The 25,954-nt window shown below is 41.2% G+C and overlaps 6 protein-coding genes and 1 long non-coding RNA gene across 10 annotated transcripts; all 7 read left to right on the plus strand.

Annotated features, from left to right (window-relative positions):
* The first annotated feature begins 1,224 nt into the window (after positions 1-1,224).
* On the plus strand, positions 1,225-5,790 carry LOC124198410. Its single transcript, XM_046594239.1, is given in 13 exon segments — positions 1,225-1,239; positions 1,523-1,807; positions 2,094-2,995; positions 3,097-3,520; positions 3,678-3,847; positions 3,912-4,144; positions 4,147-4,220; positions 4,286-4,499; positions 4,558-5,066; positions 5,148-5,315; positions 5,317-5,353; positions 5,429-5,562; positions 5,629-5,790. Coding segments are annotated over 13 exon segments (3,312 nt in total). The 3' UTR covers positions 5,776-5,790.
* A 2,375-nt stretch (positions 5,791-8,165) lies between these two features.
* LOC124197762 lies at positions 8,166-10,412 on the plus strand. Its single transcript, XM_046593306.1, has 4 exons — positions 8,166-8,320; positions 8,383-8,488; positions 8,552-8,645; positions 8,700-10,412. Exon 4 carries the CDS (start codon positions 8,755-8,757, stop codon positions 10,264-10,266), a length of 1,512 nt encoding a protein of 503 aa, XP_046449262.1. The 5' UTR covers positions 8,166-8,320; positions 8,383-8,488; positions 8,552-8,645; positions 8,700-8,754; the 3' UTR covers positions 10,267-10,412.
* An 889-nt stretch (positions 10,413-11,301) lies between these two features.
* LOC124197824 lies at positions 11,302-11,848 on the plus strand. 2 transcript variants are annotated; one of them, XR_006876353.1, is made up of 4 exons: positions 11,302-11,344; positions 11,424-11,527; positions 11,611-11,718; positions 11,778-11,848. It is a non-coding gene; the product is annotated as an uncharacterized LOC124197824 (long non-coding RNA). The 2 variants fall into 2 exon arrangements; XR_006876352.1 differs by having other exon boundaries at positions 11,784-11,824.
* A 2,683-nt stretch (positions 11,849-14,531) lies between these two features.
* LOC124197640 (unconventional myosin-XV-like) lies at positions 14,532-15,769 on the plus strand. Its single transcript, XM_046593176.1, has 4 exons — positions 14,532-14,659; positions 14,725-14,938; positions 14,997-15,496; positions 15,578-15,769. The coding sequence occupies exons 1-4, from the start codon at positions 14,615-14,617 to the stop codon at positions 15,752-15,754; spliced, it is 936 nt and encodes a 311-aa protein (XP_046449132.1). The 5' UTR covers positions 14,532-14,614; the 3' UTR covers positions 15,755-15,769.
* An 868-nt stretch (positions 15,770-16,637) lies between these two features.
* LOC124197592 lies at positions 16,638-17,993 on the plus strand. Of its 3 annotated transcripts, none has more exons than XM_046593106.1 (4): positions 16,638-17,045; positions 17,177-17,236; positions 17,308-17,490; positions 17,550-17,993. In XM_046593106.1, exons 1-4 carry the CDS (start codon positions 16,857-16,859, stop codon positions 17,832-17,834), a joined length of 717 nt encoding a protein of 238 aa, XP_046449062.1. In that variant the 5' UTR covers positions 16,638-16,856; the 3' UTR covers positions 17,835-17,993. The 3 variants fall into 3 exon arrangements, with proteins under 3 accessions (XP_046449062.1, XP_046449063.1, XP_046449061.1); XM_046593107.1 differs by having other exon boundaries at positions 16,640-17,045; positions 17,174-17,236; positions 17,559-17,993; XM_046593105.1 differs by having other exon boundaries at positions 16,642-17,045; positions 17,174-17,236.
* Positions 17,994-18,799: 806 nt separating this feature from the next.
* LOC124198411 (alpha-(1,3)-fucosyltransferase C-like) lies at positions 18,800-20,002 on the plus strand. The gene has a single exon (XM_046594240.1). The coding sequence runs from the start codon at positions 18,800-18,802 to the stop codon at positions 20,000-20,002; it is 1,203 nt and encodes a 400-aa protein (XP_046450196.1).
* A 1,439-nt stretch (positions 20,003-21,441) lies between these two features.
* On the plus strand, positions 21,442-25,536 carry LOC124197505 (aminopeptidase N-like). Its single transcript, XM_046593009.1, has 11 exons — positions 21,442-22,133; positions 22,213-22,368; positions 22,513-22,836; positions 22,902-23,085; positions 23,150-23,309; positions 23,367-23,448; positions 23,526-24,231; positions 24,303-24,505; positions 24,574-24,885; positions 24,967-25,045; positions 25,136-25,536. The coding sequence occupies exons 1-11, from the start codon at positions 21,616-21,618 to the stop codon at positions 25,319-25,321; spliced, it is 2,910 nt and encodes a 969-aa protein (XP_046448965.1). The 5' UTR covers positions 21,442-21,615; the 3' UTR covers positions 25,322-25,536.
* The last annotated feature ends 418 nt before the right edge of the window (positions 25,537-25,954 follow it).

Raw genomic sequence — 25,954 nt, forward strand, 5'->3', positions numbered from 1 at the left:
TGACCTAACCGGCTCAGCCACCCGACTCTATTGTATATTTGAAAACAGGCAAATTTTATCATTTTTTTTGGAGATGATTGGCAGCTGTAGAAACTAGTGAATCAATATTTAAAAAAGCTGCAATACACTTAATTATGTTGGAAAAGTAGAACCCTTAAACTAAGCTGAATCGACATGCGTTGTTGGTGCCTTGGTGGTTGTCTGAAAGTCGCGGCGGCGGTGCCTACAACACCTTTAAGACTAATAATAAGCCTTGCAATTAATCAACAACTTTAAATTTTTCCTATTACAGATCGGTCAAGCGACCAGAATATGATTCTAGTGCGTGACACGCAACTTCCAAAGCTTATTCGTAACTAACAAACGATGAAAACAATGGATTCAACTGATTTGCTACTCATACGATATCCTCTAACTGGAGATGTTCTAATGATTTCAAAGAAGGGTACTTTATTTTGTTTACGCCTCGAATTTACTAAATACCTGTCTAGGGGCATTTTCATGTAGCAGCAACCGATGGCCAGGAAAAATTTTATTCCAGGGTCGACTGCAAAATTCCGAACTAAGGTTATTAGTGATAGCTAGGAAGAACTTTGTAAGTGAATTTGTTTTCTGGCACAGAAGACATTCACCAATCTCTTGAAGAGAAAGTAAATCTAGCGATTGAGCCCACAGAGATTAATAGCCCAATGATTCTCAGTAAAAAAAAAAGTCCTGTGAAAGATCCAAAATATATTTAAAAATCAGATCTTACCATCAGCAAAGAATATTTTCAATTATTCTTACAAAAACGAATCTGTCAACCATGTGTAGAGGTTTAAAAGTGAATGGCAACTTCTTATTTTTTCCTGTAAAACAATTAACAGTCAAGTCGTAACTCGTAATACGGCTGACATCTTTATGGCTCTCAAATCCGCTCAAATCAAATCAACAATATTTTATTTTCGAATCTGCTGTTCTGCCCTACTCGTGAGTAACAATTCGTCTGCTGGTCATACGACATTGTCTGTAATTTGAAAAGCAAAAAATTCACAAATAAAAATACCATGAAGAATAAATAAGCAATTAACAGGTCTACAAAACGTAAAATTAACATGACGGATAGCTGTTTTTCATTATGTAATTCTGCAATCTTAACAAACACTTAGCAGCAAGAGTGCGTTTGTCTTGAGAATATAGATTTTTAAAAGTCTTTAGCTCGGTTTTTAGGTTAAATGACTTAAAATGTGGCTAATAGAGGTATTCAAGTATATACTGTTTTACTGTATGTTAAGTATTTGTGTGTAAATTTTCAGGTAAACTAGCCTATAATTTCTCCGTGGCCGAAATATATCCAATGATATGGCATTACATCTGTCAAATTTACCAAATGTTTGATTTTGCTATCTACTGCTAGCACTCTATCCTGTGCTGACATACCTGATAGAAAGAGTGATGTTGATCAATTTTCCAACTAGAAGACTACGTACTAAGTTTTGTTACATGATAATCGAAGTATTTTATTCCTTTTTCTGTTGTGTAGAATGTTGGTGAAGTGAAAGCAATTATTGACCTGTGGCTTTACATGAGTTCTGCTGTTCTGTCCAATTTGCTGAAACTGAAACGTTATCTACAGCTGTATGTCTCATCTCATGCTGACACCGGTTACACCCGTCACGTTGCCGAACCGGCCCACACGTCCTACGGCATCAAGGCAGGAGGAGGAGGCGGAGTTGAAATAGTTTCGGGAGACGAGAGACGAGAGCTTCAGGGGCCCCTCAAGAAGGCCGATAAGCGTGCGTTTGCAGCCCCCAAAATTCCGGTCCCGGTTGAACGGCGCCGGCAACGAGCACTGGTGCCGGGCGACGAAAATCGCGTGCCGACCATTCCAGCGATGAACAACGGCCTCCTTCCGTTGAAGCAAATAACGGACCGACAAATAGCCGCCGCCGCCAGACATGGCCGCTGATTCGCCCGGGTTGCCATTAAACGCCGAATCGGTTGCTCACTCGGTCACAGTGTCCGACCGGGTCTAACGTGCCAACAGCAGCGACCAGAGTGGCCGGCCCACACAGCACCAGAAACTCCGAAATCAATGCGGATTCTTCCGGCAGATCCTCTCGGAGGAAGATGCCCAACCACTGCAAAGCCTCACCGGAACCGCTTCCGGTGGAAGAGGCCATTTACACGGAGCCGTTTCTGCACTCGGTGTGCAGCACGGTGACCAGTTTCGGCGAGCGACGCCCAGTGTTCGGTGCCCTTCCGTCATCTGGCGACGATCGCACTATGCAGATCCGTTTGAGAGCTGCGGCAGCCTGCTGGAACACAATTACGAAGAAATGGATTTCGACGAAGATATTTATCAACAAGATCCGTTCGACAGCCAGCCACCGCCGCAGGAGTCGGTCGACTCGAATGAAAATACCGAGTCCGGTTTCAGTGACGGAAGCAAAAGTAGCCGGCCAGGTGGTGGTGGTGGTGGTGGTTATTTCTCATCGGACAGTGAGGCCAGTTTAACTATTCCGGCCGGTTTGGCCCGCTCGAGGGCGGCAATGTTTGAATCGATCGCTCAAGCCAATCAGCGCGTCATCCGCCCGCAATACGGATCTCAGAAATTGGTTCAAGCCCTTGGCCCGCAGCTGGTCCTCTATTCGATGGACTCTCTGCCTCCGACAGAGATTTTTCAATCGATTAAAACCAAAAGCAAAAGCTGTCCGCCTTCGTTGAACGCCATCAACTGGTCGATGGATGTGTGCGTTGAAAACGATGGATTCTTCATGGAATTTGCCAATCAGCGCATCGCTCTACCGGAACCGGGTAGCCCGACCAGTTGTTCCTCTCTGCAGTCCAGCAGTGAAGCCTCGTCGGGAGAAACGGAAATGACCGATAGAAGCAAATCCAGCAGGAAAGTTTCGTTCGTTTTGGGGCCCGTTCGTTCTTCCGCACCGAGTCGTCTACTCTGTCCAAAAATCCCACCGGATGAAGACGACCAACCTTTGGTGACTCACAAAGGAAAGTCTGTTAGTAGTTCGTCGACTTCTACCAGCTCTGCTGCTGTCAGTTTGGCCCGTTTCTTTAAACAAACGTTGACTGTCATCGGCAGATGCGGCGGTGAAGGTCAAAAATATCCGACAGCGAAAGTTTAATTTCTCATGCGCCGGATGATCTTTTGAGCCAGTCGGATTTGGAAATGTTTTGCAAATCCAACGGTGAGAAGCGTCTCAGGAAGGACAGCGGCACAGATGTGACTCCTCCGGATGCTTCACTCTACGATGGAAGTGCATTGGCCATTGACGACATGGATGCGGCCCTGGCCATCTTGGAGATAAAGGCCAAGGCTAAGTCTCGTCACGCGTCCAGCAGCAAACAGACCGAAACTATTTCAGACAACTGCTCGGATGATTGTTCCTCGTCTTCAGATGAAAGTGATATGGACTCTGGCAGCTGTTCGTCCGGAAGTTCATGCGAATCCAGCTGCAATTTGACCGATTGTTCAAGTTGGACCAACGATTGCTGTAGTGAGAGTCTCACATCGTCTGACGTAAGAGACCGCAATAATGGGCATCAATCGGGGCATCTCCCAATCCTGATCCCTTCCATCTCATGTCTTTCTTCCGAGTTTCTTTTATCTATAATTTTACCGTTTGAATATCTAATATTGGCGTTTGTTTATTACTTTGATTTTGTAGGATGATTAGGCCTATAGAGGTGGAGCCATATCTCCCGGACCCCATCACGACACATCGCTGGATATGACCAGCTCAGACAATTCGCGTCTGGACGATCCCGGAAGTCCGACTCAACCGAACGATGGAAAGCATTCGTTACTCCAGTTCGCTCTTTACCATTTCCGACAGAGTCCAGAAAAGTATAATCAATTCACTCGTCCTAAAAATAGATTCGGTGTTTCTAATTATTCTATGTATTAGTAGATTCGAAATGTTGCGTCATGACGACGTGAACACGCTCCGTTCCGGAGCTGGTGACAACGTCAGCAAGTCGGAGAAGAAAAAGAACAAAAACAAGAAATCAAAGGATCGGCCAGAGTCGGTGGCCGGTGCTGACTGGACGTGGAAAGAGCAGGTGGATCTGGTCAAGTTTACCAAGTCACCCATTCAGGCTTCTCTGTTGCAGCTCAATTCCAACGAGCTCAACAAACTGGCCTTATCATGAAGTATATGGGCGACTACCCGATGGCCAAGGGACAGTCAGAAGTTGACAGTGTGTACACTATTCTAATGGTACTACATTCATTAGCTCTTCATAGAACACATCATTCTAATCATTTTTTCCCTGTGCTGTATAGAATTGCCACAAGCATGAAGCGCTGCGTGATGAGACCTACTGTCAGGTCATGAAACAGACGACCAATAACAAGTCTTCACGCCCGGATTCTTGTCAGCGCGGCTGGAGGCTCTTCTCCATCACGGCTGCTTATTTTAGTTGTTCTGAAGTGTTGAAACCGTACTTGTTCAAGTACCTTGAGACAGCAGCCTACGATAAACGACGAGCTTATCACGGTATGAAACTTATTGACTTGGTTGACGAATACGTTATAATATTGGCTTGCTCGCACAGGAACGGCTATGGTTTGTCTGCAGAATTTGCGCAAAACTCTGCGATATGGTGGGCGTAAGAACGTGCCCAGCATCGAAGAGATCACGGCCATCACGGCTGGCCGAAATTCCAAACGTCAAATGTATCGACTTCCAGGTGGTACGGAGCGCGTAATCAACACCAAATCCACGTCGGTCGTCCAGGACATAATCGAAGAGATTTGTGGTGTGATCAACGTTCGATCCGAACAGGAAATGGAAGAATATTCACTGTATTGCATCGTGGAAGGTGATACGTTCACTATGCCCCTTGCTCGCGAAGAATACATCCTCGACGTCACAACCGAGTTGCAGAAGAATCAACAGGTTTACTACCTGATCTTCTGCCGTTCAGTCTGGCACTATCCAAATTATCTAATGTGGCTGGATAACGCTCTTTACATTGAAATCGTCTTCAATCAAATAGCACCTGATTACCTGGAAGGATTGTTGCTCGTCATGCCTGGCGAGCAGATTTCTCAAGATTGCGTTGTAAGTTATTTTTATCACACAGTTGAACGAATTCTATTCATATTTTTTTTTGTTCCTTTTTTCCTTTTCTGTTTCATGCAGTATGACATTGCAAAAGTTGCTGCTTTACTTCACCGTGCAGCTGATTTAGACCACATGCCTACCATGAAAGAGACCAAATATCTATTGCCGAAGCCGGCCCTCTCTGTTCGTGACATCAAACCTCCAAAATGGGTTAATCTGGTCCAGAGCTCTTGGAAAGAAGTCGGAACATTTTAAACCGTCTCAGGCCAAAGCTCAAGTTTTAGGTTCGTTTTCATGTCCTGTGACGCCACTATAAAACCGGGGCTTCTTTAATTAAAACCCAAAATTGCTTTTTCCAGAGGTGTTAGAAAAGTGGTCCCTTTTTGGTTCGAGTTTCTTCGCCGTCCGGCGCGACGCAGATCCGGTTGAACGATCTGAACATATTTTAGCGCTCAACCGGAACGGTGTTCACTTCCTTGATGTCATTACTCACGTAAATTAGATTTAAATTCCATATTTACAAACGAAATCATATTGATCTTAATTTGTTGTGTTTAAGGAAACTTTGATGCACTATCCTTATTCCGAGGTGATATCTACTCGCAAAGTCAAATCGGAAGAAGGCCCCCTTTTCCTGGACATGAAATGTGGAAATTTGATGCAGCAGCGCGTGACCCGCGTTCTCGTGACCCCACCAAATTTGTAATGTTTTTCGAGAACTAGGACTTTCATTCCAGCTTTGCTGAGAAGGGCTGCTGCGGTCATTCCTACATTACATAAGACATTATTAAACATACACTAATGTATTAATTTAACGGGGAAAAGGATCAATCGCACCTCCTATTCCCGAACCGGTTAGAATTGCGTCCCATTTCTTCTCTGTCGCCAGCTGCGTGGTGAAAGCTGTAAAATCACCAGAAACAAATCAAATTAAAAATACAGACCCATTTTTACGAGTAAGGTGGATTTAAAGAGACTTCTTTTCATGACTTGATTTCGTTTGGTATGATCAGTTTCTAATGAAGTCACTGGCCTTTTCGTATCTTTAGCAAAAGGCGATTTCCACTTTCCGGAATTAGAATTTTCAGGCGAATCGAACATCGAAGAAATATTTTTTCACGAAATAACAAATTACGACTGCGAAAATTATCCCAATTTGATGTTGCACGTTGTAAAGAATAATTGTCTGAATGAGTATAATTGTCTGCATGCGTCGGCTGTTGTGGATCACTTGCAACTAACTTAAAAAATTGTGATTGGAAATATTTACACTTTCTTGCTTCAATACCAGTTTTTGTCCAAAGGGGTTTGTTGGCATCATTCTGGAGTAAAATCACTTTAACAGGAGATGGTGTTCAATTTCCTTTTTATGCTTAAAATGTCATTTTTATGTAGTTGAACTGCGTTTGAAAGGAAAAGATATTCTTGAACGAATTGGTATTCATTTTCACTAAATAGTCGTCAGAAACTGGAAATAGTTGTATTATACAGGACGCAGCGCGTTTTCTGTTTCCCAATATAGAAATTTCTCACTGTAAGCAATTTGCAGTCAATACTAGTCTCTATTTCACATGGGACATGAATATAAAATCATATTTGAATGCGCTTCGATTTTTCTCTACGGATGTAGGGTACCTCGGGTACAAATTGGTGCCGCATTCTCGCCCAAATTAAGTCCTATAATACTATTTTGTTCGATTTTGTTTCAATTAAAAAAAAGGTAACGCGCTTGAGATCAAATTTATGTTTCACTCTGACATTTATGTACATTCCAAATCTCCAATAGTAGAATAAAAAAACTGAAAATGTGTTCATAAATTTTTACAACTTTAAAAACTAAAATCTCTTAGGCTATAATTTGCGCAAAAATTGAATAAAAAGAAGACAAATTAGGAGATGACCGCCCAATGTAGAAGAAATTTCATATGACTTTTAGCTAATTGTTTACGTGTAGCCTCCGGGGGTATTAGTGTAACTATTCGGAAACTGTACGATATTTAAGACAAACACCGGGGTTTCAAGGCAGCATTTGCCACCAATTGCCAATTGCCGAAAAGTCTTCTCATCATTTTTCATCATCATATCTAATAACACGAGCCCGAGTGAGAAAGTAGTTATGCTTCCCATGAGAGTCGAACACAAGTGCCGTGTCATTCTGTGACAATTCACGAAGACTTAACTGACTCACCCACCCGACTTAATATAGTACCATAAAAAGGCCAATTTTGTTGGTATTAGGAGATGATTGGCAGCTGTTTACATACTTATTTCAAAATTTAAAGTTCATTATTATCGTTTGTTGATTGATTGCAGGGCACAAAGTATTGCTTGCGACACACCATTTTCTACAGTTGTCAATCATCATGACATGCTCGCCGTCGTATATAAAGACAAAATCACAAGTAAAATTAATCTAAAAAAATTTAAATAAATAAACGAAAGAAAAATTATTCTTTCGACATAGCCATTTTTTAAACATTTCTATGCTCCTATTGGCTAGCGTATAATTTCTCTGTAAGGTTGGGACTAATATACCATTTGTCATAGTTAGGGAAACGTTTTAAAAGAGATTATTTGAATTTGAAAGATTTACAAAATTTGGTTGAATCTCGGTTACCATAGAAACGCAGCAGACAAAAACCATTTCATTTATTTCAAAACGGTTAAAGAACCCTTAGTCCTGAGTCCTGACCGTCCTGACATTTCTCTGACACACAAATTAAAAAAAATTATTCCTGGGTTTTAACATAGTTCTAAATAAATTTCTTAAAATTCAGTCAATTCCTATCCTTGTGGTTCAGTTTTCCAAATTGTTTTTTAAATCTTACAGGTCTGTGATTATCGAAGACTCGAATCCACCATCTATCCTTTTTTTTCGTGTTTGCTACCACCCTATTAGTGATTTTTTATTAATTTAAAATGTTTTTATTTTCCCTTAAACTCCAATAGCTCTAAAACAAAAACAGTGAAACAAAACAAGTAAACAACGGATAAATTGCTAAATAATGAACAATTTGGCAACGGTTAAAATTTCAAATTCAAATTCAGCCACCAGGGGGACTTCCTATGTATTGCAGCCCAGCCCCCCAGCAACACGAGTGACGAGGGAAAAAAAACCGTTAGAAACTTAGAAAGTTTCTCGCACTTGTGCCAGGCAGACATCGTCAATCAGAGCTCAAGAATCTTAGTTGAAATTTCGTAAAGTTTTAACTTTTTCTACTTAAGAATTGTTTTCTTCTTACTTCAACACGGTAAGCCTCTATTTTCTAATTATTTAGTACAATTACTTATCTAGTTTTGCTAAAATTGGTAGAAGAATCAAGTTCATTCCCCACCATTTTGAAGACTGCTTCCAATTTATCTTCCACATAACTGGGATTTGTTCCTACTGAATATTTTTTTCTTCTAACAACAACAAGGTAAACCTTTTTTCTTTCCTAATTTTGCATAAAAAATAACTTGGTTTTTGTAAAAATTGTTAGGAGAATCAAGTACATTTCCCACGGTATTTGAAAACTGCTTCCAATTGATCAATTCCATCTGGCAGGGATTTGTTTCACTCCATTAAATTAGCAGGTATTTATTGCATGAGATTCTTCATTATTTGTAAACTAAAATTTTATTTCTCAGAACATTACTGAGTACTGACTACGGAGGGTCTGATCAACTCAAAGCACAGAGGAAAATGGCTTCCAAAAAGAAAGCTGAGAACGAACACACACCTGAAGGTGAGGACCATGTCAACCCACCTAAGAAACAGAAGAAGGGCCATGTGATCGAAATTGATCCCATATTTGCAGTATCAAGATCAGACTTCCTTTCGATAATTCAGAACCTTGTTGGTAACTACCCAAACATCAGGAGTGCAAATCTATCCAGTGACTGCGATTTTTCAAGTCTTCCTAAAGACATTGATGTGGAAATGCTCATCGAAGTAATTGAATCGGTCGGCGCCGCGTGTGTTTTTCACGGAGATTTTGACGTTCGAAGATATGGTTTAGAATGCTGGAAGATTGCCCTTCTATTGCGAGAAGCCTTTGCAATTCCGAAGACCGCCTTGTACCAATCTAAATGGGAAAAATTAGCTTTGAGGAATAAGCGGGAATTCCAAACCGTTGCAGAACTGGAACAATTGCTTAGACAGAGGCGAACGCATTGGACAGTTCAGGCGTACTTCCTCGGCAGACGTACTTTGGAGAAGCATAACTGCTTTCCGAGTGGATGCATCATATTCAACATGTACAATTTCGCGAGTCATATCTGGAACCACCGGCCAATAGCGAAGAATCAACCACGTTGTTTTGCCGTCACAATGTTCCTTATTGAACTCTTTGGAAAAAAAGAGTATTTACAACAATTCATTCGCAATCCAACATGGTGTTCTGACATCGGACACTGGACTTTTTGTGAACTATTCAATACTTTGGGAGATCCAACATGGACTGGCCTTGATGTAACCGAACAAAATGCAGTATTGACTTTCGACAACTTGATGGAAACCCTGGGTTTTTGTTTCTTATACCAGGTTAATGTTCACGATATGGCCTCATTGGATGAGATTAAAATAAACGAAGAGTGGACAATCCAGTCTAAAGCCGACAAACTGGAAGATATTTCAAACCTGATTCTTGTTATTCTCAAACTGCTGGTGTCAATTCCGAAATCGAAGAGTGAAAGCAAGCGATTGAAGAGCAAGCTAGCCATCTACATAAATATCTTTGAACTCAAGCGGGTATCTCAAAAACCGAACCTCTTGCTTAGAGTATGCACGTCGCACCAAGGAACACCCAACGAGTTCAAGCTGATCAAGTTGTTGCTGAAAGCAGGAGCGGATCCCAACGCTGTAGATCAACAACGCTGCAGCCCTCTTCATCTGCTGGCAAAAAGTGAACATCTCTCCTCTCATTCGTGGAGCAATCCTTCTTACTCTACTCGTGCTGAAAACTTCACTGCCATCGTTCGAGTTATCTTTGATGGAAGATTCCATCAAGATCAAGTCAATCTAAGTGGCCAATCAGCATTGGAGTGTCTAAAACCTCTTTCGAGCTATCCAGATGCTGAGTTAAGCCGACTGGTAGGCAATTTCTCGCAGGGTGTTCGTCCGTTATCTTGCATCGCAGCGAAAGAAGTTCGAAGGCATCAACTTCCCTGTGAATGTTTACCTGTGACGCTTCAGTCTATGGTTTTGCAGCACTAGTTCGTTTCGATACTGCTGGAGCCTAGAATTGTTTTCCTTTTTGGCGTCAATTTGTTCCAAAATTTTTCGTATTGTTATTTGTCTTTCGTTTGCATCGAATAACAACCTTTGCTTGTGAATAAATAGAACGAGTTAACAACTTATTATCTGAAAGTTTAGATCTATTTCTTGCACTTTGTCTTAAACTATTTTAACAAATCTCTAAGTCGAAAATTACATGCCACAAAGAACCTATAAATAATGGTATTACATAAAAAAAAATTCAGAAAAACCGCCTTAAAAAAGTTAAATTCTGTTGTTTCACCAGGTGGCAGATTGATATTTGAGTTTTCAGAGTCTTGTCTTCAGGAGTTCGGGCAGGGGTATGGAGAGTGTTTAAACTTGACAGGGAGAAATTACATGAACATTATTGCCTTAGAGAACACAGAAATTAAAAATAATTTTGGTAAAATACCTGCAACACAAAATTTTTTGCTTGCATTATTTCAATTTTCATTTGTCACGAGCACCTACTTGGCCAGGTACATTATGAGAACTGCTGAAAACTGAAATTGGCTGAAATTATGTGAAAACATTTAGTCAAGAATGCACTAAGAATCATTAGCTAAAGATTAGGTGATCTATTACTAAAAAATAGTTAACTTATTATCCGATCTACGTTTTTTAAGATTTGTTTTGAAATTTGAAATAACGAACGAAGTGTCATACTGTCATGTGCAACTAACTAAAGATTCAAAACTCATTACTAGATGTCGCCAAACGTCGCCCTTGTTGTTGTTCTTACATCGTGAAACGAGGAAAAATGGAGGAAACAATTGGTTGCTAATTTATACTTATATTCCTGTGATTTCAAATACCGAATTTAACTTCATATCTAATGTAGGTTCAGCTTGACCTAGTTTTCTTATTTTTATGTTTTTCTTACTTATTTCTCAAATTCTAGATGCATACTGTCAGTCTGTCATTCATTCCAAGTAGCGCTCAGTCAATTTCCATCCATTAGATCCTCATGCTGTCAAAAGCCTAAAACTCATGTTTGAAGCCCACATATAGTGGAATATAAATGTGCTGAGAAGAGGTATTTCCCCATTACTACTACCAGATCATTACAATTCAGATTTTCATGTAACATAGGTATTCTTGTTCATGAACCATAGGACTTTTCTGAATCTCACGATTTTGGTGGTGTAACCTGCAACATTATGTTTGCTCTTAAGGCTGTTTCTACTTCTGTTTAGAAGGCAACCCAGCTGAGAGATAGGTAGAATTTTATTTCTCACAAGTAAATTTGTGTAAATTTGTAAATGACATAGAGAATTTCCTTGTCCCATTATTGCTACTTAGAGTTTCAGTGACATGAAGAGTGTGACGTGAATAATGCCGTGTGTATGCATACATTTCCCTTCCAATTCTGCTTGATGCCTTACTAAATGCATCACCCATATGTTAAAGGTAAGCATCAATACAACCTATCACCATGCTACTGCAACACTTCATGACACTTTCTTAAGCATCAGGAAATTTATCTAAACAAGTGGAGAAATGCTGTTGGTTGCTGTGGATTCCAGTTTTACGGTTTTTTTCATAATGAATATTGCAGTGTGCTTCTTAGAAAAGGTAAAAATTGATATGCTTATTAACTGTTATATATTTCCATTAATGTAATACATTTTATTTTTACAGAGCACGTAAGAGATCCTTAAGCCAATGCTGTTCATTGTCCATGACGGAAGAGGGACTTCCACCTACGTTCTAGCACATCCTTATCTTCCCGACGTACGCTCATCCAGCTTCACTGCTTCAGTGCTTCTTATGCTGCAAAACAACTTTTCTTGCTTCACTGGCGAGGCTGATCACTTCAGTTGCTGTGACACACCTGCAATCACTCACCACGGGATTACGGCCAGGTACCGGACAATTGACTTATTTTCGTAGATTATCTGCTAGTTATCTATTTGCGTAAATATCTCTGTCTGTGTAATATTCCAAAATTAGGCCTTTTTTGCGTGTAAAAGAAGTGTTACTTCGACGTTTCTTTTTTCTCACGCTAGATGGCTTTTCGATAACTTTCAGCTGTCACAACAGTCAGTTTCAGTCAATTTGCAAATCTCTTTAAACATTTATCGGCAGCTGTTGTGTGGAAATTTTTTAGTGGAAACTGACGATAACTATTCCTCCAACAAAGCTCACTTGTAAAATTTTCGATAATTGCTTTTTTTTTCTACTTCCGGTTTGGTCATTTCAGTCAGTAGTTCAGTAAATATTCATTCGACGAGCAAAAGAACCACATATTCGTGATCCTCGTAAAATTTGTGGTAAAGTTCATGTTATGTTTTGTACGTACGCGTACTTCTGGTTTCGAAAATTTTCTTGAAATAGTTCAGGAAAATTCTCGATTTCGGCCAAATTTTGGATTTCGTTTAAATCACACCTAATCGACCCCAAATTTCATGGAGATCACGAATATGTGGTTTAATTTGATTACAGCTCAATGGTTGAGGAGATGTGGTTACTTCCGGTAAATTTTCAAAAAACTAGCAAGTGAACTTTGTTCAGTTAACATTTCTCAATATTGCAAGCTTGATTTTAAGTTACAAAAATTGTATTTTTAAATCTTTGAACTTAAAAACCTGACTATAGTTTCTATCTGTATTATGTAACTTTTATTGGCATGTCACTAAATAAGAACTGTTTTGTCTTTATTCAGGTAATGCAGAGGAAACCTCGAGAAGATGGACACCAAAACGCCGCCGGTATCTTCAAAATGTGAGCGCGGATCATCATTTGTTGTTGGTATTATGTTTGTGTTAGTTAACCCGTTGCCTGCCACGCATTTGTTCTCCCCTAGTTCCTTAGCACGGGCCGCGCTGTTCGGTCTCGTGGTTTACAAGCCGCGGGGTCGGAAAGGCAATTTTTGCACTAGTAGTTCCCCCTTTCAGCAATGGCAAGTCCCACCTTGGTCATAGATCTTTCAGACGTGGCGCCTGGCGCGTAGAGTAGAAGAGTACAACCTACGGGTTGTATGGCGTGGCAGCCAACGGGTATGTATGTTTGTATGTATATGTTTATGTGACTGTAAAATGTGGTGGAATTGTGGGCGGAGGGGGGAGCGACGCCCAGTGTTCGGTGCCCTTCCGTCATCTGGCGACGATGACATTGGTGGTTCCTCGCACTATGCAGATCCGTTTGAGAGCTGCGGCAGCCTGCTGGAACACAATTACGAAGAAATGGATTTCGACGAAGATATTTATCAACACGATCCGTTCGACAGCCAGCCACCGCCGCAGGAGTCGGTCGACTCGAATGAAAATACCGAGTCCGGTTTCAGTGACGGAAGCAAAAGTAGCCGGCCAGGTGGTGGTGGTGGTGGTGGTTATTTCTCATCGGACAGTGAGGCCAGTTTAACTATTCCGGCCGGTTTGGCCCGCTCGAGGGCGGCAATGTTTGAATCGATCGCTCAAGCCAATCAGCGCGTCATCCGCCCGCAATACGGATCTCAGAAATTGGTTCAAGCCCTTGGCCCGCAGCTGGTCCTCTATTCGATGGACTCTCTGCCTCCGACAGAGATTTTTCAATCGATTAAAACCAAAAGCAAAAGCTGTCCGCCTTCGTTGAACGCCATCAACTGGTCGATGGATGTGTGCGTTGAAAACGATGGATTCTTCATGGAATTTGCCAATCAGCGCATCGCTCTACCGGAACCGGGTAGCCCGACCAGTTGTTCCTCTCTGCAGTCCAGCAGTGAAGCCTCGTCGGGAGAAACGGAAATGACCGATAGAAGCAAATCCAGCAGGAAAGTTTCGTTCGTTTTGGGGCCCGTTCGTTCTTCCGCACCGAGTCGTCTACTCTGTCCAAAAATCCCACCGGATGAAGACGACCAACCTTTGGTGACTCACAAAGGAAAGTCTGTTAGTAGTTCGTCGACTTCTACCAGCTCTGCTGCTGTCAGTTTGGCCCGTTTCTTTAAACAAACGTTGACTGTCATCGGCAGATGCGGCGGTGAAGGTCAAATATCCGACAGCGAAAGTTTAATTTCTCATGCGCCGGATGATCTTTTGAGCCAGTCGGATTTGGAAATGTTTTGCAAATCCAACGGTGAGAAGCGTCTCAGGAAGGACAGCGGCACAGATATGACTCCTCCGGATGCTTCACTCTACGATGGAAGTGCATTGGCCATTGACGACATTGATGCGGCCCTGGCCATCTTGGAGATAAAGGCCAAGGCTAAGTCTCGTCACGCGTCCAGCAGCAAACAGACCGAAACTATTTCAGACAACTGCTCGGATGATTGTTCCTCGTCTTCAGATGAAAGTGATATGGACTCTGGCAGCTGTTCGTCCGGAAGTTCATGCGAATCCAGCTGCAATTTGACAGTGTGTACACTATTCTAATGGTACTACATTCATTAGCTCTTCATAGAACACATCATTCTAATCATTTTTTCCCTGTGCTGTATAGAATTGCCACAAGCATGAAGCGCTGCGTGATGAGACCTACTGTCAGGTCATGAAACAGACGACCAATAACAAGTCTTCACGCCCGGATTCTTGTCAGCGCGGCTGGAGGCTCTTCTCCATCACGGCTGCTTATTTTAGTTGTTCTGAAGTGTTGAAACCGTACTTGTTCAAGTACCTTGAGACAGCAGCCTACGATAAACGACGAGCTTATCACGGTATGAAACTTATTGACTTGGTTGACGAATACGTTATAATATTGGCTTGCTCGCACAGGAACGGCTATGGTTTGTCTGCAGAATTTGCGCAAAACTCTGCGATATGGTGGGCGTAAGAACGTGCCCAGCATCGAAGAGATCACGGCCATCACGGCTGGCCGAAATTCCAAACGTCAAATGTATCGACTTCCAGGTGGTACGGAGCGCGTAATCAACACCAAATCCACGTCGGTCGTCCAGGACATAATCGAAGAGATTTGTGGTGTGATCAACGTTCGATCCGAACAGGAAATGGAAGAATATTCACTGTATTGCATCGTGGAAGGTGATACGTTCACTATGCCCCTTGCTCGCGAAGAATACATCCTCGACGTCACAACCGAGTTGCAGAAGAATCAACAGGTTTACTACCTGATCTTCTGCCGTTCAGTCTGGCACTATCCAATGTGGCTGGATAACGCTCTTTACATTGAAATCGTCTTCAATCAAATAGCACCTGATTACCTGGAAGAATTGTTGCTCGTCATGCCTGGCGAGCAGATTTCTCAAGATTGCGTTGTAAGTTATTTTTATCACACAGTTGAACGAATTCTATTCATATCTTTTTTTTTTTCCTTTTTCATTTTCTGTTTCATGCAGTATGACATTGCAAAAGTTGCTGCTTTACTTCACCGTGCAGCTGATTTAGACCACATGCCTACCATGAAAGAGACCAAATATCTATTGCCGAAGCCGGCCCTCTCTGTTCGTGACATCAAACCTCCACAATGGGTTAATCTGGTCCAGAGCTCTTGGAAAGAAGTCGGAACATTTTAAACCGTCTCAGGCCAAAGCTCAAGTTTTAGGTTCGTTTTCATTTCCTGTGACGCCACTCGCCTGATCCGTCAATATATCACCATTCAACAACGCATCCAGCAGCAGAGCGTTAAAGAAGGGAGTAATCTCGCTTCACGCTGATGATCCAATCGCTTAAAATTACTGTTTGCCGTGGTATATAAAGACAAAATCGCAAATAAAATTTAAAAAAAAAAAACTATAAAATAAATAAACAATAAAAGAAAAATTATTCTTTCAACGTAACCCATTTTTAAAACATTTCTATGCTTCGATTGGCCATTGTGTAATTTCTCTGTAAGATTCAGACTAAAAATATACCATTTGTAATAGTTAGGGAAACGTTTTATAAAAGTTTATTCGAATTGAATGATTTTAAAATTTGGTTGAATCTCGGTAACCATAGAAACGCAGCAGACAATTAGTTTCAAGCCATTTCATTCAAAACGGTTAAAGAACCCTGATTCCTGACTGACCGTCCTGACATTTCTCTGACACATAAATATAGAAACACGTTATTTCTGGGTTGTAACTTATTAAAGTTCTAAATAAATTTCTTAAAATTAAGTCAATCCCTATCCTTGTGGTTCAGGTTTCCAAATCGTTTTTCAAATCAAATCTTTTGCAGTCTGTGATTTTCGAAGACTCGAATCCATCTATCTCTATCCCATTTTTTCGTGTTTGCTATCAGTGATTTTTAAATAAGTTAAAATGTCTTTATTTTTCCTTAAACTCCAATAGCTCTGAAAAAAACAGTGAAACAAACAAAAACAACAAATAATTTGCTAAATAATAAATAATTTTGCAACGGTTAAAATTTAAAATTCAAATTCAGCCACCAGGGGGACTTCAGCTGTATTGCAGTCGACGAGGACGAGGAAAAAAATAAAAAAAGTCGTGGATGTTGACAAGTCATGTGAAGTTCTAGAAAGAAGCACTCTTTGGTTCTGACTTCTGAGTTACTTCTGAGTTACAATGTCGATTAATGTGAATATATCTTTCTGACAACAAGCAAGTGACGATGTGTGAAACATGCTAATTTGATGAATATTTCTGAAAATTGACTGAAAAAAGTTCAACAGAAATGAAAGAATTTAGTGAAGTCAGGGGAGGGAAACGAACCAAGTTCCCGGCGGACGAATTAGTAGATAAAGCTATGGAAACCATCGTGGCTAATGCTATTAAACTTAGAAAACAACAAGGTTTGCAGAGAAATGAAGAAGACACGACGACAGGTGAACCTAAGCGCCAGGTCTTTTTCCCTTGCCCAAAGGTAACACATTTCATATGTTTTTATTATAAATTTTTGTAAATGATAGATGTAGTCATGTTTGTGTAGTATTCACTAACCCATTTTACTTATATTCCCGTTTTGATATATTCGTTCCCGCCAATTTCAAGAAGAAGGAAATGGATTCGTTTCAGCTTCAGTACTTCAACCTAACGCCTTCCTTTGTCACACGGGTACTCAATAATAATAAATTCATTCAAGTTTACAATAATACTACGGATTATTATCATTGCAATGTAAAAAGAAACGGAAACCCGATGGATGCCCCGTGTCTGTTAACTCAGACGTGAATTCGCTTAGTGTGGCTTCACACCGATTATCGCAAAGTCAAGATTCTTCAATCCAGTGTAATTCTTCCCAAGATTCTTTCAATGATACAGCAGCCACATATCCTCCTGCAAAAAGAGATGGGAATATCATGTTGAAGGTAATTTCACCTGAAAATCAATCGAGTCATTTCAAATTGTAATATTTCATGTGTTGAAGAAACATCAGAAAGTACAGGTGGTAAGCCCAATTCCCGACTTCATGGCCAAGAATTTTCCACTGGATTTCCCAAAGGGTTTTACTGGAACGGCGTCCCCAGTAATATCTGATCATCAAAAAACAACTCGGTCGGAACCGTGCAAGATTGCAACAAAAACTACGCAGTGCCAACAAGAGAAAGGTGACCAACACGAGAGGTACTCGTCAAATTTCGATGATTTGGTAGAAGAACCGGTCAAAAACTCCATGTTTTGGATGTATCGTAGCTTCCCACACATTGCTTAAAACGATCGCCATATTTTTTGTTTTAACCTTTGTCATTCACATTTTGCCACATAGAAGAAAACAAGCCACAGTTTATTTTTGCGTAAATGCTCACCTTTTGTTTTCATTATTTTGTATCTCTATTCATCATTTCGTCGTAATATAATTCTCGGAAAGATACGGAGGAATTTAAACACTTTAATCTTTCAACTAATAGTACAACGAAAACACACGTAATGATTTACAATCCTTGTCTTCGATTTTCAAAAATGAAGCTCGTTCAAACTTCCTGGCTCGTAAAACGATCATGCGCAACAATCTTATCGCAGTGACACCACGAGACGCAAGTACATATGGTCTGTCCTTCAAGCTTTTTCAATTTCATTCCTGTCGATAGTAAATATTTTCATTTGTGTTCCACCATTCATTTTGAGTTCTATTTGATAAGGTAAAGCACATTGCATTTCAAAATTAAAAATTCGGTGCCACAAAATGTTAAGTGACACATTGAAGGAATTATTTTGAGCAAGTGATTAGTGAAAAATCGTGATCAGCGAGTTGACTTTTACCAGTACCAACTAAACTAAAAACTATGGTCAAAGGCGTGGCGAGAAATTTTGTACCGGAAGTAAAGTGAAATCAATTGGCTTTCAAGATGACGAGTATCTGCATGTTCCATACTCCAAATCGATAAAACTGAACGACAAACATCGATAAGAGCGAACCAGCCAAGATAACGCATATGTGAAAGTGAACGAGGCCCTATTTTGGTAAGCTGATAGCTGAGTCGTCTTTCGACACACATGAATCAGTGCTTACACACGATATGCATATGGATAGTCTAACGGATTATAGTGGTTCTTCAACTTTCATTACAGGTTTAAAGTATTCAAACAAAGACAACTTATTTTTTTACTGTGCTTGATGGTATCGAAATGACGAAGAAAAGATTTAAAAGATATTTTGTACTCCTTTTATCCATCTTCATGATTCTTTCGCTGTTGCTGATTGGTAATCCGGAACGGTACAGCTACCGTGATGTGATTGTGAATGAGAAAGAAATTTCAGCAAATAACCAGACCTCCCTTGGATACAAAAACATTTTGATTTGGAACGAAGCTGATCGAACGGAGACCGCTAATTTTGGAATCGGTCACGACCCTTTTGTTAAACACAAATGCGAGGTCTCCGATTGCTCAATTTTTACTCGAGACACGTCAATGTTGCCATACGAAGAATACGACGCCGTCATCATCCACATGTTGTTCTTAAAAATGTTCCAGTTGCCTGATTTCGAGCGGCGAAGACATCAGCGATTCATTTTTCTCACGCAAGAGACGCCCGTCATGATGCCGCTTTACATATCGTCATTAGACAATTACTTCAACTGGACGATGACTTACAAAAGAAATTCGGATGTTCAATTCCTGTACGGTCGCATCGAACCTGAAGCGACGGCTCCTAAAACTCCCGAGGAAGTTGAAGAAATGATGGCAAAAACTCGTCACCCACTAGCCAAAAATTACGCGGCCAACAAAACTCGTCCGATTGTCTGGATGGTGTCTCACTGCCGTACAAGCGGTCAGCGAGAAACGTACGTCCGCCAACTTAGTCAATACATTCCTGTCGACGTTTACGGCAAGTGCGGCAATTTTAGTTGCCCTCGCAACGAGGCTAATTGGATCTCCGACCCGAAATGTTACGACATGCTCCAAACGCGATACAAATTCTATTTGTCGTTCGAAAATGCCTTTTGCACCGATTACGTCACGGAGAAGTTCTTTGAAATCATGGACCACGACATGATACCGATCGTGTATGGTGCGGCTAACTATAGCGAAATCGCCCCTCCTCATTCGTTCATCAACGCCCTGGACTTTACGCCGGAAGGACTGGCCAGGTATTTGCAAATGCTCGATGCCAACGATACCCTCTACAACGAGTATTTCTGGTGGAAGAATCACTACCGAGTGGAGTCTGGGGAACCCCAGATGGCCAGATATGGTTTTTGTGATTTGTGTAAGAAACTCCATCAGGATGAAAGTGTCAAGTATTACCCGGAAATAAGATCAGAGTGGCATCCGAATTCTCAGTGTCGCCATTTGAGTTCAACTTGGGAAAATTCCCCGCAAAACTATCTGACCCCAGTCCTGTCTTGGCTGTTATATTTGATGGGATTTGTCTTGTAATTTTTTTAAAATTGTTTTTTTTTTTTTTTGGTTAGATACCGAATTTTGTAATAACATTCTCACATTCGACAATGTACTAGCTATAATATTATTATAATCTACAAATATTTAAAATAAATTTTGAAAAATTCTCTCCTTTCTTTCAGTGCAGTCGCGTATGGGTAACGCACGTGTCGCCTTTATTATAACCATTAACATAAATTTGCTGAGGCCATTTAAAAAATGTTATATTTACCATTTTCAAAAGTTGAATCACAGAATTCATCAACTGTCGTTGGATAAAAAAAAATTAGACGCAAAAAATAAACGATTTAACTGGTCAGTGGTCACCGCCGTGGCTTTTTTTGGCAATCAATTCTAAAATTATTTGCATGTGTTAGACATCTCAAGATCGACAAGATTATCTCTTGAAAAAAGTAGGTTGGACAATGAGAATTTAACTTTTGTGATTTTGACTTTGATGGAATATGTCCTGGTACCAGCATTATAATGATCCGTTTGCTTTAAAAGTCACAGCCGGGCAACTCGAAAGAATTTACAAGTAAAAACAGGCTTATATTCAGTAACCGTTATGTAATTTTGTGGATCAACCCGCCACAAATGCGCTTCAATGTCCTCCATTTAATCGAGCGACACAATGTTGCGTTTGGTTGTTCCCTGTTAGGTGATGCAGCTGACCTCGAATTCTTGCGAACCAACTTGTTTCGTTTCATTCCACTCACTCTTCACGCGCGGTCATTAGCATGGCAAGATATTGAATTCCTGATGCCGATAACATTTTTTCGGGTAGTTTTTGGCTGTCGTCCAGCAGCGTTAATCTGCGCAAGTGTTTTTAACGAAGTTGTCATTCCAGGCTAGCAACTAGGATTTTGTTTTTGGCCTTTGAAGAACGCAAAGAAGACTCGAGTGAAATATATGGTGGCAGCAATGCAAAGAATTGGCCGGGTAATGCTTGCAATGACTATGCACTTTTCCAAGTTGTTTTATACCGGCATGTACAAGCAGATTTTGCGTGAGGATGTCGCTATGCATATAAATCCGTCGGAGTGTGTCCTTCGTGAGGGTTTTCGTTTGGCTATTATCTTGTCGAAATAAAACGTCGACTACCCGAGAAAAGGACGAATATTTATGGTCGTTATTTTCAATTTTATACAATGCTGAGATGAAGAATTGCGTAACGCTGGGAACGCCCTTCGATTGACTTGCTTAAAGGTTCAAGAAGCTTTTCGAAAGATTTTTTAATATCTCTTTTATCATTGAAATTCCAGTTTTTTTTCTTTCTTCGACTTTGTTTTAAAAAAAGATTTATTGTTCACATCACAACAATATAAATGGAAAACGGGTTCGTGGACCGCGGTCAACGGGTTTTTATTATCATTTATTTTTATTGTTTTTTTTCTTTTCTTTTTATTTGTTGTCTCGATGGTCATCAGTCCGCTCGGCTCTGATTCTTCAGTCGCTCGTGGACTGTCCACCAGCGAGCTCTCCCAAAAATCATCAACACTTTTATTTTTCTGTTTTAAAAATCAGTAGTTTTAATTGTCGGCTATTTCTTCTCATTCGTTATTTGAATTTGGCTTATCAGTGGCGAGTTAAATTTTTGTAAATAAAAAATGCGCTTCTTGGACATTTTGATTCTGTTTTTATTGGCCAATTTAAGCGACGGTCAGAGAATGGGATCGCTCGTGAGGCCCGTTCATTACGATCTGGCTTTCCTGCCCATCATTAGCGGAGGCGCTCCTCGTTTGTGCGGTCACGTTTTCATCGATTTAGAGCCGACTACAACCACTAATTTAGTGACGTTACACGGAGCCGATATTACCATCATTGGCGTCAGTGTGGAACAGGTTTTTCTAGTCGGCAAATCAAATTCCAGCAACAACAGCAAGGATCGTTTCCTTCAGCTGGAGGATCTCTGTTTCTCTGGATTGTTTGAGCTGGTCAACGAAGCCCACACAGTCATCCAAGAGGAGCCCGAGAAGCAGCAGCTCAACATCATTCTCAAGGAGACTTTGATCAAGGAAAAGAGATATCGCTTGGGTATGTTTTACGTCGCCAAGGTGAGCGATGACAGCAGGGGATTTTTCCGTGCCAACTACCGAAACGACAATACATCTTGCTGCATACAAGGGTACATACACGAAAGCTAATTTGTTTTTCTCTGTCCTTTTATTGGCATTGAATTGTGTAATTTGACTTGATCATTTCAGCTGGTTCGGCGGCACGCAAATGGAGCCGAGCAGCGCACGCAAAGTTCTACCTTGTTTCGACGAGCCGGGCTTCAAAACGACGTACGACATCAGTATCGGCCATGACAAGGCCATGACTGCCCTTTCCAACATGCCCGAAACGGACACTCGTCCCATGTAAGTGCCGTCAAATTTCTCATGTGCCAAAATGAACGCAGGAATTCCACGATAGAAAAATGGTGTCCCCCTGTAAAAGGTGAACAGAGCAAAAAAAAGGTTTAACGATACACATTCTATCGTTTTGGATATCATACTAACAAGGGAAAACACGCGTGACTGGAGGTGGACAAGCTTTTCCCGGTCGCCTCCCATGCCCACCTATTTGCTGGCCCTGTTCGTAACCGACTATGACAAAGTGGAGAGGATTTACAAAGTCTGCAATAACCGGACCGTCAAGATGCGCTTCTGGGGCCAGCCGAATCAGCTAGCCCATCTCAGACAATCGATAGATGTCGTTCCGGACATGTTGCACTACATGGAGAAATACGTGGGCCAGCCGTTCACCTTGCCCAAAATCGATTTCATCGCCGCTCCGACTCAACTGGATTTCGAAGCCATGGAAAACTGGGGTCTCATCCTCTTTCGGTAGATTTGCATCTAATGAAAATTAAGTCGAAAAATTAATTTTTTGCGATTTCATTTATTGTCAGTGAGAACCGACTGTTCTTCAAGGAAGGAATCGACAGTGAAGGTGATCGATTCCAAGTTGTTCAAACGATGGCCCACGAATTGGCTCACCAATTTTTCGGCAACTTGGTGACTTGCGACTGGTGGTCGGACATAGCTTTCTACGAAGGCATGTGCGGAATATTCGAGATCGAGCTGACAAAACACGTACTAATTAAATGAATGAATTCAGAAAATTCATTTATTCAGGTTAATTATTTTATTTTATTAGGCCATGCCAAATTTGACATTTCGTGCTGAGATGTCCCAAGTTTCGGCCATTCGATCTGCCATGAAAATTGAAGAGCATATCCAGGCGGCGTCTGTTATTCGAGAGGTGGAGAAGATTGAAGACACGGAAATGATGTTTGATCCCATTACCTATAATAAAGGTAACACCATATTCCCATTTTACTGTGAGACATTATCACTATCCTTTATTCCAAAAGGAAGCGGTTTGCTGCTCATGTTGCGCAACTTTGTTGGACACGACCATTTCAGGAATGCAGTTGTCACTTTTATGGAACGCTAGTTAGTGGCCATTCCTACTTTTTTTTCAAAAAATCAGGAATTCATTAACCTAACGTTGTTTTAATTATTTTTTAAAGTCAATTCCAGAGTGTCAACAGTGAGAAATTCATGGAAATTTTGGACGAAGAAGTCCATCGTAACCGGGAATTCGGCCGTGGGATGAACGTCACAAAGATTATGAATTCCTGGACGACCCAGGACGCTTATCCGATTGTTCGTTGTACTCGAATGAGCGACGGACGCAGGATCCGATTGTCTCAGTTACCCCATCCAGTCCTCCGAAACATCACAACGGATGAACATGCTAATCGCTTGTGGTGGATCCCCATCTCTATGACAGATGCCAGCCGGCCGGATTTCAGTCAACAAGGGAAATACCCAAGAGTCTGGCTCACCCCGGAGCGTCCTACATTGGAAATTCCTTATTTCCCTCCGGCGTCCAGAAACGGCCAAGAGACGGGCGAAGAGGAAAACACCTGGATTCTCCTCAACGGTGAATTTTCCGGCTACACCCGCGTCTTGTACGACGACCGAAACTGGTGGCTAATCTCCCGTCAGTTGGTGCTCAATCACACGGTCATCCCGCAAGTGACTCGAGCTCAATTGATTGACGACGCTTTCACGCTGGCCCTTGCCGAACTGATGGACTACCAAGTGGTTCTGGAACTCATCGAGTATTTGACGATGGTCAACGACGAGTTTGTCCGCTCAACGGCCCAGTTCCATTTGAGATGGATGAAGGAGCGAACCAGACAAAACGGATCGCTAGCGGAACTTTTCGACGTGAGTCAATTCATTTCATTTAATCAGCCATTTTTAATTATAAAAATATTCACCACCCTCTCGTTACACAGGATTACATGGAGAAATTGAAATTCGAAAGGATGGACATTATTGAGGAATCAAATGAAAATAACGATTTGATTCGATCTGGTGGGTTCGACCCTTTCGACGGAGCTGATGGTTGTCTGCAGTGGAGTGAAGGGGTTTGTGTAGATAAAATATTCCGGCTCTTCCAGGCTCAGATGGATGGCACCATCAGCCCAGAGGGGAAAAGGTTTGTATCTTTTGAATGTTTCCCCCCATAACTATAGGTCCCCCCATAACTTGTGCTGTCATAAAAAGGGCGATGGCGGAGAATTTGGAACGGAATTGGTGTCTAGTAATGCGTTACGGAGGCAAAGACGAATGGAAATGGGCTTGGCGGATGAGTCTCAACGACGTCTGGGCATCTCAGCGGAGCAAAATCTTGTCGGCCATGAGTTGCAGCCAAGATCAGGGCCGATTGAAGCAGCTCCTCTCGCGTGTTTTCCACCCAACAATCCAACAGGCTTCACGCGATTCCTTCGTCATGATTGAAAAAATGTCTGACAATCCGCTAGCCCGCCCCATGGTTTTGAATTTCATCAAGACAAACTGGGAGAGACTTGGACGACAGTACGAACCAGTTTTTATTTTTTTAGAGTCCGTCGGGGAATGCATCAATCAATTATTAAATATTATCTTTTCTATCAAAAGTTTTAGGCGATCTGGCGATAATTTGAAGCTACTCACATCGGCCTCCAAATACCTGAGCACATCGGAAGAATTGAACGAGGTGTGTGTTTCTATCGGATTGATTGGGACGATAGAATTTAGTTGTAACGGTTCTTTTTAATTCACTTTACTTTCCTTTAAACATTTTTAGATGTCTCAGTTTGTAGCCGACCTTGAAAAAAGAGACAAGAAACTTGACCGCTCCGTCACGGCTGGCATTCTGGACGACATTCGTGCCAACATTCATTGGGCTGAGAAGCACTCGGAACAGGTCTATTCGGTTCTGGAAGCTCGGAGAGTCACAGGGCGTACGAAGAATCGGTCCACTGAAGCGTGAATATGAACCCTCACCATCAGCATCTGTGTTTTTTTCGTGTTTTTTAACTGATTTGTTCCGTTGTTATTTCAAAACTTATTGATGGCGCTTTTGTTGATTGATTCATTAGGGAGATCGACAGGAGAAACTTATCGTCTTGCGTATCGTATTTAATTTGATTTTTATTTGCCAAATGTCTGAAACGATTTCATCCGAATACAATTAAAGGCTTCTAAGAGATTTCGCCTGAATTACTTTGGCATGTAAATTGATTATTTTACCTTGAGCGGAAATAATTCAATTTCTAAATTCAGTAGCTTGTTCTTTTACGACGTAATTACGTGGATAGTATAAGTAAGCTATGATTGAAACAGAAAAGGGTAACACGCCATGCCAGCGGTCAACTTGTAAGTATCGATAAATCTGTACAAGAACCTGTTTTAAAAATTTAAAAAGAAATAAGAAAAATAAGGGAATAAAAATTATGGCTTGTGCCAACGGGTTATCGGGGATTTTCCGACGCATAACGGCATAACCAAAAGAAAGGCAAAGAAGTCGAAGTCGAGATAATATGGTTGACATGAAAGGCGAACACTTGTACATTTTACAAAAATGGAATAAGGTAGAAAATTTAGCATAAGATTTTGCTCACAG

Source organism: Daphnia pulex, chromosome 7, assembly GCF_021134715.1.
Source record: "Daphnia pulex isolate KAP4 chromosome 7, ASM2113471v1".
In the NCBI taxonomy this organism is placed as follows: Eukaryota; Metazoa; Arthropoda; class Branchiopoda; order Diplostraca; family Daphniidae; genus Daphnia; species Daphnia pulex.